Below are 16,123 nucleotides of genomic sequence, written 5' to 3'. Positions count from 1 at the left end.
CTGGCACCCAGGCACCTCAAGGGCCTTTTACTTCACCTTATGTTGACTGAGCATCCCTGGGCGAAGGGCAGAGCTGGGCACCGTGGGAAGCTGATCCCGGACCAGGGAAGGAAAAGCTGCCGCAGATAGCCACTGCCAGAGCAGCGTCTGCCCAGGACTGAGGAAGCTGCGGCACTGCTCCAAGTCCCAGAAACGGTCCATGGCCAACTCCGTGCATCGCCCGTGTCCACATGGAACGTGCTCCCATCAAGGACAAGGGCGGGCTCCAAGTTAAACATCCTCCATGAGAAACTTTCAGTTCCCTGAGACCTGGATGAGGCCTCTACTAAGAGCCTTCAGACCCTGTCATTAAAACAGAATCCTGGTTTCCCCCCGGCTCAGCTCTTTTTTTGAACCACCTGAGACATGTCAGCTACTTGGTAAAGCGGGCGGCTGCCTTCAAAAGGACATGCATGTAAGCAGTGTCATTTGTGAGAGCAGGTACAGGGAAGTGGCAGGCTTGGACACGGGAAGAGGAAGGGAAGTGAGTCAGAGATGACCCTGGGAATATGTCTACAGGGAGGATAAGCTTATAAACAGCAAAACACAGTTAAGAAATATGTATTTCACTTTATCATAAAGCAGTACTCCGAACTTTCCCATGACATGACACACCCCAAGGGTACAGCATTAACTCTCAAAGCACTCTTGGGACCCCAATGAGAAAGCTCTAGTGTAGAAAACCAGGGGAGCATCTTCACAGCTGAAAAGAGCCTGCTTCAGTCCCTGTGCTGCCTCTTACTAACAGCATGACCTTTCACAGGCCATTTAACTTCTTTTCCCCACAGTCTTCCTGTCTGTGAAATGGGGATAATTATGTGAGAAATCAAGGAACTAGCACATGTAAAGTGGTTAGCAGTGAGCCTGGCACAGCAGGCTCTCAACAGATGCCATTCTCAGCACAATTAACTACTCAGCTGAGCTATTCTGGCACGTAGGAGCCACAAGGGGCTAGGCTGGGAGGCGTGTGCAGCAAGGCACAGTGAAAGCAGAAGACAGGGCTTCTCCACCTCGGACCTGGAAAACGGAGAGAGATGGCTCCTATCAGGTCCCAAGTCAGGAAAACTAGGAACAAAGACAGTGATTACAAGCCTCTGTTCTGAAATGAAATTCCCCTACATCTCTGGGTGGCCATGTACTGGGAGAGATCATTGTCAGTAAAAGCCAGGTAACACCACCACTCCCTACCCTAAGTTCCCCATGTCTCCGACAGCCAACAGGGCAGAATGCATTTATGGGCAGGCTGGGTACAGGAGGCTGGCTATGAGTCCTGAACAGAGTTGGGAAGATCCGGCTGCGCGCTGACTGGCACGACGGGGTCCCCCTCATGCTGCTGTCTGGCGTACTGATCCAGCAGGGCAGTTAGCTGCAGGGGGTGGTGCTGAAGCAGGGAGTGGGTCCGGGCTGTGAGGAGGGTGAGCCCTCCTACCAGCTCCCCCTGTGCCAGGGCCAGGCTAGGGAGCTTGGAGTAGTTGATGAAGCCCTGCCTGCTGAGGATGGTGTCGTCAATGCAGCCACCTAGAAGAACACAGATCAGAGAGGCTCCCACACATGATTTTCCTCTTCAAAGACAATGGTTCCACCCTAGGAATTTGCTCTCCACCGCCCTTTTCTACCTCCCAGTCTTCCCCCAGGTCCAGTCCCCACCTGTGTCCCACCCCACTCCCAATGTTTCAGATCAGTCCCCTCCTCTCCTTCCTAACTCTTCCATGGAAAACCCTTCCATGTATTATGTAACCTCCACCACATCAGTGTTTCCTCCTAAATTTCCTTGAAGAACCATGGTGTGTGTACTGATGGAGGTGGGGGCAGGGGTGGAATTTGTATTATCTGTATTATATACACAGATTCCTGCCCCACCAACAGATAACTGTGAAATCAGCATTCTCTAAAAGAAGCGCCTCCAGGGTTTCTCAGCATCAGAGGAATCCTGTCCCTCAGCACCCTTCCCTTGGCTTGTTTAAGAATCTTCATCTGTGTAGGTTTCAACACCCACTACCCCCTTACTGGACTTCCCTGGTGGCTCAGTGGTAAAGAATCCACCTGCTAATGCAGGAGACCCGGGTTCAACCCCTGGGTCTGGAAGATCCCCTGGAGGCGGAAATGGCAACCCACTGCAGTATTCTTGCCTGGGAATTCCCATAGACAGGGGAGCCAGGTGGGCTATACTCTGTAAGGTCACGAAATAGTCAGACACAACTTAGTGACTAAACCAACAACAAAACATCCCCTGACCAGACTCAAGGTGTCTGAACTGCCCCTCCCCAGAGTGACACAGGCAGGCCCCATTGTGAGGAAGGGGTACCCTCCAAGCATGGCCACAGTTTTACCCACATGAGCCTTGAAGGTGACACCAGGCTGCTGGAGTACCCCCTCCACTTCAGCCCCACCCCCAACTGGCTGCTCACCCAGCAGCGGCAGGAAAGGCACACTCTTCAAGATTCGCACCATCTCCTTGACCTTGGGTTCTTCACTGACCAGCAGCAAGTTGTGCCCCACGAAAAGGGGCAGCAAGTTTTGGTATTTGGAATCCTCCAGGAAGGGCTTTAGGATCTGGACCGGCAGGAGAGAAGGGCTTACTGAGGTTGAATAGGAGGAAGAGTCACCCACCTTGGTCACAGGCCATACCAGGCTGTGGGCTCAAGCTAATGAAGGCCTCCTCAACCCCTAACACAATTCAGGCCCCGGACTAGAGAGCTGCCATGGAAGGGAGCTGGGAATGCCACTTCTTGGGAGAGATGCTGCGGTCTGACACGGGGGTGGAGTGGGTGGGGAACAAGGTGAGGAATGAAGGTCCGCTCGCTACCTGGTTGGGGAAGACCTTCGTCAGGATCTTGTGCTTCCGCAGCTGGTGCCGCATGAGAAGCTTGTCCTCTGCGCTCATAGCCACGTTCTGGCAGACAGCTATCATTCGGTTGTCTCGGAAAACTGCGGCTATCTCCCGACGGAGGAGCCGGATGAGGCCTGTCTCCTGAGGTCAAGAAGGGAGGACCAAGGGGCCATAAGCTGCCCCTTCTAGTACTCCTTACTCCCTCAGGGATGGGTGCCAGAGCTCCCAGTGATGCCCAAGTGAAGATTAGGGCACAGGAAGGAGAACCAGGCCCCCGACTCTCAGAAACATGTTCTCTCACTCCACCCTTTCATTTCCATTTGGTAACTACAGGCTTCAGAGCAGTATTTTTATTATTTTAAAATTTTATACTATCATCTTTTTATGGCGCCATGCAGCTTGTGGGATCTTAGTGCCCCGACCAAGGACTGAATGCAAGCCTTTGGCAGTTAAAGCGCAGAGTTCTAACCACTGGACTGCCAGGAAATCCCCTGGAACAGCATTTTTTCCCCCTCAAACGTTAAACTTTTTATTTTGTATTGGAGTGCAGCTGATTAACACTGTTGTGGTAGTTTCAGATGAAAAGCGAATAGACTCACCCATACATATATATGTAGCCACTCTTCCCCAAACCCCTCTTCCATCCAGGCTGGCACATAACATTGAACAGAGTTCCATGAGCCTAGAGCAGTGTTTTTAAAACCTGAGAACACTCAGTCCTTTTGAAATGGACAACAGTCTGACCCAGCTAATGTTATTTTGATAATAATATTGTCAAAATTACTTAATTAGCCCTCTGACACTGTATTCATGTTGAATTCTTTTACCAATTTAAATACTAGACTACTCTTTTGCAGTGTTGATTCAAAATTGAGGTATTTTCACAGAACAAGACTTCATTTTCTCAAGACAGTGTTTCTCAAAGTTGAGAACTTGGGGAACTGAGAACCACCATCAAGTTAATATTCTACTGATCTTTCTGCCCTTTTTCAAGGACCAAATACTTTGTATTGTTCCTCTAAGAAAACCTGGAAGCTTCAAGATCAGTGGGATGTTCTCTCCTATGTGGAGAGTTTCAAGCACACATTTTTGGAGACAAGAGTGAAGGAAACCCACACCTGTCTAATCCACTGAGTCCAAGAGGCCAACCAAGAATCAAGGGTAGATTTCATTTTAAAGGATCTGAACTCTGGGATCAAAGTGGGGAAGTAACAATGTGGATGACCATGTCCTGGAGTGCTACTTCATTATGGCCACAGAGACAAGATCACTTTAATCCACCATCCCACCACGGGGGACATGCCCAGCATCCTCCTTACCTCCTTCGGGGGGCTGGGAGGGGGCGGCAGGCATCTTGGGTTGACAACAGGTTTGGGGGCAATATACTCAGTCACAGCCATCAGCTTCTGCCGCTCAAAGTGCATCACACGACGGTGACGAGTAACAGCCTTGGAGCCATAGCGGATAATCTGGTGGGTGGGCAGCCGGCCTGGAAGGAGACAAGGGCCATGTGGTGAGATGTAGCATCCTGGAAGGCTTAGTCTGCCCCAGAGACAAAGAGCCTTAGTCTGCTCCAGAGACAAAGAATCTACCCTCTATGAACGGAGCTCACAAAGCTTGGCATTGAATGGAACAAGAACTGTCTGCTGGAAAGCCTGAATCCCCAGACCTTTTCTTCTCTTTAATGGGTGACCGTAGCTCAGGTGTTTCATCCTGGAGGAGCCCACTCCTCCAGCTCTTCTTTGTGCACAGAGATGAGGAAAAACAGGAACAAAGGAGAAAGATTTCAAACACATTTTTAAAAGGAAAGAGTTGAACGAACTTTTTCTTAAGTGACTAAACACAGATTTTATGTTTGAGAGCCATATGGTTTGTTGCTACTACTAAATTCTGCCACTGTATCGTGGAAGTAGCCATAGTCACTATGTAAACAAACAGATGTAGCTTGTTTCTAATACAACTATGGAGAAAAGACAGTGACCTGCCCTGCCATAATCTGCCAACTTTAAGCCAGTGGTTCTCAAAGTATGCGCTACCACCAACTCCCAACCCAACAGCATCACCCAGGAACTTGTTAGAAATATAACTTCTCAGGGCCTGTCCTCGATCTCCTGAGTCAGTAGCTCTGAAGAGGAGCCCAGCGAACAGTGTGTTAACAAGCCCCCCAAGTGATACTGATGATGGTGAAGTTTGAGGATCACTGCCCTAAGCACTACTCCTTCCCCCAGGATTTGAAGCAGGAGGGAAAAGTTACACTGTTCTCACATCTCCCCCCAAACAAGCTTTTCTCCTCTCTACTTTTCTTTTTTACAGGCATTGCTGCGGAGCACCCCTCAGAAGACAAGGGAGACATTCGAGATACCAAGGCCAAAGAAACCCCTTCATTCTCAATAAAAGGACTCAGGTTACAGCTTCCCATTTTCAGCCCTCCCCAAGCCTAGGATGGGATGTCAGGGAAAGTTTCAGTCAGAAGGTGGCTCTAATAATCAGAGAGCATGGAGATTTTGCTGAAGTAAGAGGTTTTCTTGCTAGTGGCCACAAATCCTAATGGTTGAGAGCACAAGCTCTCTATCAGATGGAACCAAATTTTTTCAGTTTTATTGAGATAGAATTGACACACATGGAGCCAATTTTCAATCTTTCTTCTGCCACTTACTGGCTGTGACCTTGACCATTCAACGAGTTTCTTCACCTGTAAAGAGGGGAAGAGAATGTCTTCTTCATAGGATGCTTTACGATTTAAATGAAATACATGTACTTATCACTGTGCCTGGTCTATATAAGGTACTCAAAATCATTCATTAAACAAATATCTATAGCATGCCTACTAATATCAAGCACCATGCCACCTGCTGGCTATGCTGAACGAATAGGGTTCTGCCTTGATGGAGTTAAAAGTCTAATTGCCTGGAAAATCCCATGGATGGAGGAGCCTGGAAGGCTGCAGTCCATGGGGTCACTGAGGGTCAGACACGACTGAGCAACTTCACTTTCACTTTTCACTTTCATGCATTGGAGAAGGAAATGGCAACCCACTCCAGTGTTCTTGCCTGGAGAATCCCAGGAATGGGGGAGCCTCGTGGGCTGCGGTCTATGGGGTCGCACAGAGTCGGACATGACTGAAGCGACTTAGCAGCAGCAGAGAGAACAAACTAATGCAAAATTACAGTTTGTGATGAGGCGAAGGGGTCAATAAACAGGGTGACAGATACAGACTTAACAGGGGAGACCTTCTTTGCAGAGGGTGGCTACGGGAGGCCTGAGATCTTCACTTCTGGAGGCAGAAAAAACTAGGTAATGGGTTAAAACCCTAAACAAGGCAGGGGGACTAGGGGATAGAGAATAAGTACTGTGGTTGTCCCCGACGCTTCTGCTGTGTTGCTGTTACTACTAGAATCTGGAATCACAGGAAATTAGATCAGGCCAGCGATCTTCATAGGATGCTTTAAGGTTTAGGCGAAATAATATATGTAAAGTACTTATCACTGTGCCTGGTCTATATAAGGTACTCAAAAATCACTCATTAAATCTACAGTCAGCGGGAGCTGTCTGGGATCAGAACTTTGGGGAGAGGACCAGCAGCAGAGGAGGAAGACGAGTCGAGAGCATCGGCCAGAACGCGCCACGAAGACGCGGGCCGCTCCTTACCCGCCTGGGGTAGGAGACCCCCTCGCAACATCCCAGCCACGGCCGCAGCCATCACCACCGGAAGAAGGACCGGGAGACGAGCGCGACGGAAATAGCTAAGTATTGTGGGTAGTACCAGGACCGGAAGCGGAGGGAGGAACCGCCGGCTGGAGCAGCAATCCGCATGCGCCAAACCCGGCACCTGAGAGCCTGCCCTCGCCAGGGCGTCGTCAGGCGTCCGGTCTCCTAGCAACGACGCCTCGAGTAGCTCTTTCCATCCGTCCGCACCGCTATCTACCTACAATCCCCCTGTAGGCGGCCTGGAAAGCCCCTATACACCCCTCAAATTCCAGATCCTCCACTTCGATTTACTTTCGTCTTCTGCCCCACCCCAACAGTTAGCTCTGAACCAACCCCTTTCCATTATCCCCCAATTCTCTGAGCTTCTCTCTCCTCATACCATCCTGGGTTCTTCCATTCTCAGGGGCTGTCCAAGCCGCTCTACTTTTCGTTCCAATCGCTCCGCAAGCCAGCAACTTTTAGATCATGCCTGGAGGTGAGTAAGGAGGTGGGATGGTAGGTAGAACAGTTGGTTAACAGTAGTAGAGTCAGGCCTCCAAGAACAAGGAAATGTAACAATTGGACTCATCTTTTGACAGCTAAACTTGCCCAGAGTCCAGAGGAAGTCAATGGCGTGTGCATTACTGAAGCCCTCATCACTAGGCGGAACTTGGCCTTCCCTGAGGATAAGGATCTGTCAGAGAAGATGTAAGTGCACCGGAGAGGAAAGGGGTGCTGGAACGTTGAAACACACAGAATGACCAGCAACCTGAGCTCTACTGATTTGTCAACTTACTTTTGTCTCTCTCTTTACTCACTCTACACATTCATTCAGTGGCAATGTCCAACTGATTCTTCCTCCTTAAAAATCATTCTATCTTTTTTTCACCATGCCCACTCAGTTGCTTTAAATAAGGGTCTAAAGTCATCACTTCTCAACAAACTCCTCATTAGTCTGTCTGCCTCCAGTCCAGGCACCCCATACTGTTGCCAAAATGATCCTTTTAAATAACAAATCTGATCAGACATTCCCTGGTAGGACCTTCCTTAACTTCCTAGCACCTCCAGAATAAAATCCAAACACTTTAGCCTGGTGCCTTTTCAACCTTATTTTTTGCCGCTCTCCATAAGTGTGATTCCTCTAAGACCCCATGTTCTCACAGCTTAGCACTTACTACTCAGGCCCACTTACTGAATCAAAATCTGCACTTTAACAAGACTCCCTAAGGGATTCATGGGCACATTGCAATTGAAGAAAGGCTGGAATCACACATACTATTCCTTCTGCTTGAAATGCTTTCTCAACCCCCCTCTCCTTCCAGTCTCACTCCTACTTATGTGTTATCTCCCCCAGGAAGCATTCCTGAATCCTCTGGATTCAATGTATAGTCCATGTACTCCCTTAGTCCTCTGCACATGCTTCTGTCATCCACTTGTCATAGATGTTTGGCCAGCTTCCCTAATAGTGATGGGCAGGGACTCTCTCATTTGTCTCTAATGGGCATTCAGTAAGTGTTGCGGGATTAACGAATGGGTGGGTGGAACAAGTGATTTTCCTTCCATGGACCACTCAGAAGGGATATGAGGAAGGATCTCCTCTCTGTCCCAGCCCCTGCCTCCCCAACCCAAGCTGGCTGGGGGAAGTCTGCCCCCACATCTGCAGGAACCATAAGCTGCCATCACCCAGTTGCCCAGTCTAAGGAGTCTCACTCCCCTCTCACCCTTATCCCTCCCAGTGCTACTGATAGATACTGAGGTCTCCAAGTCAACCCAGGTTCCCAATCTAGACCCCACCTCATGAGTCAAGCAGGTGTCCCTGACATCTGATCAGAGTCACTGAGCCATCCATCCCTCCTTAAAACACCCTCCCCTCCATCTTCCTGCTAAGAGACCACAGAAGTGGCACTCCGTCACAGCACCCGTTTGCCCAGGTTCCACACGCTTGCTGAACTGCAGACTGTTCGCCTGGACCGAGAGGGAATTACCACTATCAGGAACTTAGAGGGCCTCCAGAATCTTCACAGCCTCTATCTGCAAGGGGTAATGTCCTGCCTCCTGCCCTCCCTTCTCCCTGGGGAGGGGACTCCAGCCCCTGTGAGCCATGTCTGTTTAATCTGAAAGACGCCAAGCAGGTCATCTTGCCCATTTACTGGTGTTCAGGCAGGCAGACCTTCATTGAAACGGTTCCAGATGAATCAGGAATTCTGTTGAATTCAAAGACCGGTACACCCGAAAGAGATCAGAATTCTGCTGAATTGAAAGACCAATGCACCCAAAAGAGTTCCTGACCGTGCTCTTAAATCACTGTTTTTCTATCAGACACTTTTCTTGTTCTAGAAGTCCTAGATGGTGTCTGTCCTAAATCTCTCATGTTATACAGCTCAAGTTCATTTCCTGTTTTGAAGGAAAGGAAGAGGGAAGCATAAGATTCCTCTGCATCCTTCAGAACCTCGAAGGCTTTTTGGTGGGGGTGGGAGGGGGCGCGGTTAATCTCTAGGCTCCCTCAGGTTGAATACACCCAGATCCCACCCAGTTTCCCCCACAGACACTGGGCAGATCAAAGTAGTATAGGTTTGCACTTCCCTTGGTGTGTGCAGGCCACCACCAAGGCCTTTCCGTTTCCTGGCCCCCACCTTGGTTTCCTTTCTCTGATGTCCAGGTTGTGGGGCAATCAGGGTACTTAAATCAAGTTTAGCCAGCCCCAAATTTATGTCCTCAGCCATCGACTTGGAGAAAGCAAATCATCCCAAGGCACTCACGACTTGTTCAAGGGGAGGGGTGATCATTCCCAAAGGGCCAGGTCTCCAGCCTCAAGAGTAGACATGGTCTTAGGGCTTTGTCCCTTTAAAGGGACCCCACTCAACTGACCTTAGCTTGGTTTCCCCACTTTGGTCTCTTCCTGCAGAACAAGATTCAGCGAATTGAGAACCTGGCCTGCGTCCCCTCCTTACGGTACATGGTGCCAGGGCTCCGGCAGGGTTGGGGGAGGGGAGAAGAGCTAGAATGAAGGGGAGAAAACCTGGTAATACTCCAGAAAACTGGCTCAGATGTCCCCAAGCCTGGCTGCTGGTCAGCCAAGGACCCTACAAGCCTAGCTCTGCTTCCCTGATCCCAGGAGGCCCTGTGTCCCCACTCATCCAGCTGCTGAGCCAGGGGGGCCCTGGGCACCTGGGGCCCCATCCCTTCCTCCAACTGTCCTGTGATTCAGCTGTCTTTTCCCCTCCCTTCCCCTACAGCTTCCTGTCTCTGGCAGGAAACCAAATTAGGCAAGTGGAAAACCTCCGTGACCTCCCCCACCTCCAGTTTCTGGACCTTTCTGAGAACCTGATAGAAACACTCAAGCTGGGTAGGAACGCCCTTGCCCTGGCTCATGGAATAGGTCCTGGGGTGCCCTCCCTCCTCTCTGCCCTCCCTCCTCTCTGCCCTCCTCCCTGTGCTTGCATCAGCAGCACATCCTCCAGGGGGCCAGGACCTGTGCAAAGGGGCAGTGGCTTTGGACTGGAAAGTGGGGGTGCGAACCTCATCCCCCTTCTTTGCTGTTTGCAGATGAATTCCCCGAGAGCCTTCTCATCCTCAACCTGACTGGAAACAGCTGCACCAACCAGGATGGCTACAGGTGAGAGGAACTGAAGGTTCCCGTGTTGACCTGACCACAGGCCCATCTTCTAGCTCAAGAACACCACCCCTCCCGGTGTGGTTGCTGTGGCTTGTGTCTGCACATCCTCCCAGCTCCACACCCGGGGTGCCCTCCTAGGTAACCTCTGCTCTTTCTGCCGCACAGGAAGCTGTTGACAGAAGCCCTGCCACTGCTCCTAGACCTGGACGGGCAGCCTGTGGCAGAGCGCTGGACCTCGGATGAGGAGGATACAGCCTTGAGTGATGAGGATGAGGAGTTCCCAGAGCTGAGAGGCCCATTCTGCTCAGAACGAGGTGACCCTGCTTTCCAAAGGGTGCAGCTGCCCTGTGGGGTCCGGGAGACGCTAAGACAGGCGGTGGTGTCTGGGGAAGTGGTCCCAGGGCTGGAATAGTCCTTCCCAATCTGCCTTGTCTCCTCCCCTCTAGGGATGGTAGGGGAGAGTGTGCTTCTGCCAAGCCCGGGGCTCTATCCACCACCCACCATCCCACCCCTCACAGGCTTCCTCAAGGAGCTGGAGCAGGAAATGAGCAAGCACCGGGAGCTCAGGCAGCAGACAGCCCTGCTGGAGCACCAGCTGAGGGTGGAGACGCAGCCCACCCTCACAGACCTGCCCCCGCTGCCGGGGGCGCCCATGGCTGGGGACAGCAGCCCTTCCGTCACTCCCACGCAAGAGAAAGAGACACCCCCAGAGCCTGCTTCCTCGCCACAGGCCTCCTCTACCACCAAGAGACTGTGCCCTCTGGCTCCCAGGGGCCAGCAAAGCACTGTTCAGGCAAGGAAGGGGGCCAGAGTAGCCGCAGCCCCCAGGGCCTCTCTGGCTGGGGGCCCCAGCACAACCAAAACTGTGACCAAAAGAATCAAGAAGTGAAATGCAGCCCACTGCTATCAGCAAAGCCCCAGGCACATGGAGGAACGAGGAGTGGGCCTCTCCTCGGCCTGAGAGCCCTGGCCTGTGGCAGGAGCCTGTCCCCAATAAAGCATCTCTAGGCCCTGCGTGTGTCTTCCGCATCACCTGGGGCATCTCAGGGGAAGCTGTCAGTAAAAAGCACCCAGAAACCATAGCAGGAATACAGAGACTGATTCTAAAGAACAGGATCTTTCAGGAACTGCCCAAGGGACTGGCACCCCACCTCAGGGCCCCCACCTGGCTTCTGAGCCGGCAGGAGGCGGGCACTGCCTGATGGAGATGCCATCTCACAGTAGACACATCGCATACCACCGCTCCCCACCACCAGGACTGCCCTTCCAAGGTTCAAGCCAAGAACCAAAAACGTGTGGTTGTAATTCTCCCCATGAGCAGCCACCTGCTGTACCAGCCATGCCCCTCCATGTTCCCACACCCACATGCTGGGGCCCCCCATCTCCTCACAGGTTCCTCCACCACCTAAGTCAGAAGAATGTGCTGCCCAGCAAGGCTCCCAGAGGCCCTGCAGCCACCGCAGTGCTGCCCTTTGTCCTCTCTTGGCCCTCCCACCCCCACTGAACCTGGACACTGAACAAGAAAATAAAACACATTTATTAGGGCTAAGGCCGACCTGGCCACTCAGAACAAGGCTGGGGTGGGGGATGATGTGAGGGGATTGCTCTGGCCCTCTACCCCAGGGGTCCTGTGCCCACCGCAGCCCCCTGCACCCCAGACCAAGTCAGGAGGGGCCGGGCTCAGGCATATGCCTGGCTCTCCTTCTCCACAAAGGCCTGGAAGAGGCCGCCCAGCTCCTGGGTGGGTGGAGCACACTCCCTGGTCAGCAGCCCCCGCACAGCCGCCAGGCCTTCCTGCTCCAGGTCTCGCTGCTTCTGCCGAAGCTGCTGCCCCTGAGCCTGCCCAGGAAAGGCGGCAATGACTCCCCAGGACAGGCTTCCCTCCGGATTACGGGGTAGGAGCAGATGGCTGCTGTCTCACATAAGCAGGAGAAAGGATATACACCCAACATTCTCCAGGGCTGACTTTGAAGGGAGAGACTCCTCTCCTCAGCTCTAGAGTCTCCTTCGCTCCCAGTTCCCCTCATATTTCGAGAGTCCCAGTTGGGGTGGGGGAAATGCATCATCCCTCCAGGGTAGCCCCTCTTCCCCGGGGTTACCTGTTCACTCTCCATCAGTCCCAGGGCCACCTGGTGTCCACGGTAGAGGGGGTGCCGGCGATCGACCTGAGTCTGGAATCGAGGCAGGGTCCGAACAGGGTCCTGTGCTCCAAAAGTGGGAGACAGCACCTGGGGGGGCTGGGCTGCCCCCACCCCAAAGATGAAAGGTTTGAACACTGACCTAGTGGGACAAGGATGGAAGATAAGGGCTCTAGTACCCTTCCGTCTCCCCTGCCTGGGGTGCTCCCCCCCAGCTTCCCCACCCTCTCACCGGGATGGGTCTGGTGTGGCAGTGAGGAAGTGCACGCAGGGCTGGGTGGGGTCCTGGGGCAGCACGGACACCATGCTGGCCGTGGTGCGGAAGCCCCCAGAGTCCATACAGATGCCGCTCTCCTTGTCCCTGAGGATGCCCATCATCACCTCTGCCGTGATACCCCCTGCCAAGGAGGATCCAGTGAGGACCCCCGGGGGGCAGAAGGGGGCCCTCCGGCCTCAGAGTAAGCCCCCGAGGCTGTGGGAGGGAGGAGGGCTGGGCCCCACGCTGTCTGCTCACTGACCTTGTTGCTGCTGCAGCAGCTCCCGCCCGGCCCGGAAGCGGGCCTTGGCAGCCTCCATGCGCACAGGCTGCTGGCTCAGGGAGAAGACCCGGGCAAAGTCGAAGGTGCCCTGCCCGTCCCACCAGCCCTGGGCCCGGGCGTGGGGCCGGAGCTCAGGGTGTTCTGCTGAGATGTCCGAGCCGATGCTCAGCTGGTTGGAGATGTTGTGGACTCCCTCTGCAGAGGAGATGGGGGGTCGCTCATATATTCTTGAGCCCCTGTCCTGTGCCAGGCACTCAGCTAGGCGCTGAGAACACAGTGGTGAAGAGAACAAGACAACCCTTGTGGAGGAGACAGATAAACCGATCACACGAATAAACGAGAGCCGGCAGCTGCAGGGAGCATCATCATGAAGGGACCCCGGCTTGTGTATAAGGGAGAAGCCTGGCCACCAGGAAGTCCAGGAAGGCTCCCCAGAGGAAGCTGCAGGCTGAAGCACAAAAGGACTCAACCAAGTGAAGGGGGAGGTGAGGTACCTGAGAGGGCTCATCTCCCATGTCCCTGGACATCCCCACCATCTGAGACATTTGCACCTGGATCGGGCCTTCCTTGCCCCCAACACCATTCCCACCCCCAAAGGAGAACACTTCTGGGAGGCAGGCCCCAGTGCCAGGCCCCTCACCCTGGATCCTCTGTGCAGCCCACAGCCTCCCCGCCGTCTCCAGCACCCAGGCCTCAGTCCGGTCAGCCAGCAGGAAGGTGTTGTGGTAGCAGAATGGTGTGGGGTCCTCCCGGCAGCTGCCCCCCTGCCCGTAGTGCTCCAGCAAGCCTGTGATCACGTGCAAGGCCTCCCGGGCAGAGCTGCCCCGTTCCAAAGCCAGCCTGGCACAAAGAGTCCAGGGAACAGAAGGGCGATGGGGTATCAGTGCTGATGGCAGAGCTTCAGTAGACACAAGAGTCCCAGAGAGGTTTGATGAGCCCAAGTCACAGAGAAAATCGCCACCATCTGTAGGCTTGTGGTTTTCAAGCTGTGCTCTGAGGGTTCATGAAATGGACTGAAACACATTCTTGGAGGAAGACATGCCCTGAGCCCTCCATCTCTTCTATCAGAGCTGCTCCACGTTTACTGGTTTTACAAACCAAAATTCTTCATGAGATTTCACTTGAAAACAAAATTTCCTTCTATTGAAAAAAAAGTTAAACCACTGCCCTATTTCTGGGCCAGGAGATACCCAAAGCTGGCTACATTTGGGAGCTCCTCACCAGACTGTGGAGATGGGGCCAGAAGAGGGGAGGGGAGGGGGCAGCCTACCTGGGGAGGACGACAAAGTGGGCAGAAAAGGGGAGGTGCTTGGGGGCAGGAAGCGTGGCCTGGGTCAGTATTCAGCCCCAGATTTCTGGTGTATTGAGGGGATGAAGGAGGGCAGGTTCGCACCTGAGTAAGTCCATTCCCAGCAGGGCTTCCCCTTCCCCGACTGGCTCCTTGGTCCACACTGCCTCATTGCCAATGCAGACACCATGCTCGTTGGCGCCCATCTCAGCCCCCCACAGCCAAGAAGGGCGGCTCAGGATCACAGCATGGGTCTTTGACACCTGTTCCACCTCAATGTAGGTGCACTGGAGATGAGGGGGGAGAAAAAGGGGAAGGTACCTGTAAAGTGGTGGCGCTGTACCCATCACCCAACACAGCCCTTTGAGGAAGATCTTATTATCCCTATTATACAGATGAGAAAACTGAGGTCGACAGCGGCGAAATAACAGGTTAGGTCCCAGTCAGTAGACTCAAAGCTCGTGTTCTTTTCACCACATCTGATAGCTTCTCAGCTCGGGGCAACAGAGGAGGAAGGTTTTAGAAGAATACCTAGTACTGCCACACCTCCCAGCACTCTAGAAGGCCTAACCCACCTGGAGGCGGCTCCCAGGGGCGTGCGTGCGTGCCGGTACAAACACCACTTCCTGCACCTCATCCCGGGGCCGGTCAGAGTTCTTGGCAAAGATCACGGCTGGGAGAGCCGAGGCAGGGGGCACCGAGACAAAGCAGTCACAGGAACATGGGGTGTCAGGGCTCCACGACGCCATCTGGGGAGAGATGGGGATGCGTGTGTCCCTCTCAAGCCACCTCTGACCGGGGAGCGGTCCTAGGGAGCACCCCTCCCAACACGTGCTGACACTAGGGGAAGACACTGCGACGGGTTTGCGACGCACAGCACCGCACGCATGCTCGTTGCTCGGCGACTCTCTCCACAGGCTCCAGGTTTGGGAATCGGCAGACCGGCTTAGACCGCACGCTCCGAGGGCCCTGCTCTACTCGGGAACGTGACTCTTCAGGGCAGTCGCAGGAGCGCCTCCCTCGCTACCCAACCTCTCTCCAAGAGTCCCAGGCCCCTCTTCTGTCGGCCCTTTTCTCGCTCCCCCCACACTTTATGCTCCTCACCCTCTCTCCGTGCAAATCCCCAGCTTAGTCCGCAGTCTACAGCCTCCGCTTCAGGTAAGGTCTGTCCCAGGGGCGAAGGCTCCTGGAAGTGACCTGGAAGACTTTGGCCTCGGGGGCGGAGTCGAAATCGAGCGCCTGCAGTTCTTCCGTTTTCCAGCAGAGCGCGCGCCAGCACCACTTCTTGGAGCGAAGCGGCCTTCGGAGTCCGCTTGCTGCCTGTCCTACCCGGGTACAGCTTTTAGGCCTGATGAAGGCTGCGACGAATCCGCTAGTTTCTCCAGCGGGGTCACTGTCGGGAGAGAGAGCCGGAGGTGGAAAGAAGCCCACGTGAAAAGGGAAGAAAGGAAAACTTGGCTGATTCGTTAGAGAATGTGGACAGCTAGGGGCATCTGGAGATTAAGGAAGAACCTCAGCTACCTGTGACCTAATTTGAATTCCAAAGGCCCAATTCCAGGCTGGTGCACTCTCCTTCGCATCCCCGGCATACCCTGTTCCCCCGGCTCTTCCCCATCTCCCACCTCCCCCTCCCCAACCCCTCAGATATAAGATCGAAAAGAGAAAGATCGACAGGAGTGGTCACAGGCCAGGAGGCCTGGGAATAACTTAAATGAATTCCTTAAAAATTTTAAGGCATATATACCTGGTGGCTCGAATGGTAAAGAATCTGCCAATAATGAGGGAGACCAGGGTTCAGTCCCTGGGTGGGGAAGATCCCCTGAAGAAGGGAATGGCTACCCATTCCAATGTTCTTGCCTGGAGAATCCGTGGACAGAGAAGCCTGAAGGGCTACAATCCATGGGACCACAACGAGTCAGACACAGCTGAGCAACTAACTCATATGAACAAAATCCATTCTGAGTTCCCAAAGGCCAATTCTGCCCC

General features: G+C 53.4%; 3 protein-coding genes across 6 annotated transcripts; 1 reads left to right on the top strand and 2 right to left on the bottom strand.

Annotated features, from left to right (window-relative positions):
- On the bottom strand, positions 585-6,630 carry MRPL10 (mitochondrial ribosomal protein L10). The gene is made up of 5 exons (XM_005693717.3): positions 6,518-6,630; positions 4,189-4,358; positions 2,846-3,010; positions 2,448-2,592; positions 585-1,557 (listed from the first exon to the last, which is right to left on the bottom strand). Exons 1-5 carry the CDS (start codon positions 6,567-6,569, stop codon positions 1,301-1,303), a joined length of 789 nt encoding a protein of 262 aa, XP_005693774.2. The 5' UTR covers positions 6,570-6,630; the 3' UTR covers positions 585-1,300.
- On the top strand, positions 6,656-11,219 carry LRRC46 (leucine rich repeat containing 46). 2 transcript variants are annotated; one of them, XM_013972478.2, is made up of 9 exons: positions 6,656-6,807; positions 6,981-7,052; positions 7,156-7,264; positions 8,488-8,596; positions 9,462-9,508; positions 9,793-9,902; positions 10,103-10,172; positions 10,338-10,486; positions 10,691-11,219. In XM_013972478.2, the coding sequence occupies exons 2-9, from the start codon at positions 7,043-7,045 to the stop codon at positions 11,059-11,061; spliced, it is 975 nt and encodes a 324-aa protein (XP_013827932.2). In that variant the 5' UTR covers positions 6,656-6,807; positions 6,981-7,042; the 3' UTR covers positions 11,062-11,219. The 2 variants fall into 2 exon arrangements, with proteins under 2 accessions (XP_013827932.2, XP_005693773.2); XM_005693716.3 differs by having other exon boundaries at positions 6,656-7,052; positions 10,691-11,186.
- Positions 11,687-15,379, bottom strand: SCRN2 (secernin 2). Of its 3 annotated transcripts, none has more exons than XM_005693715.3 (8): positions 15,242-15,376; positions 14,713-14,886; positions 14,243-14,424; positions 13,490-13,689; positions 12,829-13,044; positions 12,543-12,708; positions 12,272-12,452; positions 11,690-12,011 (listed from the first exon to the last, which is right to left on the bottom strand). In XM_005693715.3, the coding sequence occupies exons 2-8, from the start codon at positions 14,884-14,886 to the stop codon at positions 11,853-11,855; spliced, it is 1,278 nt and encodes a 425-aa protein (XP_005693772.1). In that variant the 5' UTR covers positions 15,242-15,376; the 3' UTR covers positions 11,690-11,852. The 3 variants fall into 3 exon arrangements, with proteins under 3 accessions (XP_005693771.1, XP_005693772.1, XP_013827930.1); XM_013972476.2 differs by having other exon boundaries at positions 11,963-12,084; positions 15,242-15,377; XM_005693714.3 differs by having other exon boundaries at positions 11,687-12,452; positions 15,242-15,379.

This window comes from Capra hircus, chromosome 19, assembly GCF_001704415.2.
Source record: "Capra hircus breed San Clemente chromosome 19, ASM170441v1, whole genome shotgun sequence".
NCBI lineage: Eukaryota > Metazoa > Chordata > Mammalia > Artiodactyla > Bovidae > Capra > Capra hircus.
This window is presented reverse-complemented; position numbering and strand designations above follow the sequence as displayed.

Bases quoted from the DNA above. Each gene is read 5' to 3' on its own strand.
- LRRC46 (XM_013972478.2), top strand. The intron at 8,597-9,461 runs GTAATGTCCTGC...CTCTTCCTGCAG, and splicing joins ACAGCCTCTATCTGCAAGGG to AACAAGATTCAGCGAATTGA. The intron at 9,903-10,102 runs GTAGGAACGCCC...TGCTGTTTGCAG, and splicing joins GATAGAAACACTCAAGCTGG to ATGAATTCCCCGAGAGCCTT.
- MRPL10 (XM_005693717.3), bottom strand. From the start codon at position 6,569: ATGGCTGCGGCCGTGGCTGGGATGTTGCGAGGGGGTCTCCTACCCCAG. The intron at 4,359-6,517 runs GTAAGGAGCGGC...GTCTCCTTCCAG, and splicing joins GGGTCTCCTACCCCAGGCGG to GCCGGCTGCCCACCCACCAG. The intron at 3,011-4,188 runs GTAAGGAGGATG...TCTTGACCTCAG, and splicing joins CTCCCAGCCCCCCGAAGGAG to GAGACAGGCCTCATCCGGCT.
- SCRN2 (XM_005693714.3), bottom strand. From the start codon at position 14,886: ATGGCGTCGTGGAGCCCTGACACCCCATGTTCCTGTGACTGCTTTGTC. The intron at 13,690-14,242 runs GTGCGAACCTGC...TCTTTGTGCCAG, and splicing joins CTGGGAATGGACTTACTCAG to GCTGGCTTTGGAACGGGGCA. The intron at 12,709-12,828 runs GTCAGTGAGCAG...CCTCCTTGGCAG, and splicing joins GCTGCTGCAGCAGCAACAAG to GGGGTATCACGGCAGAGGTG.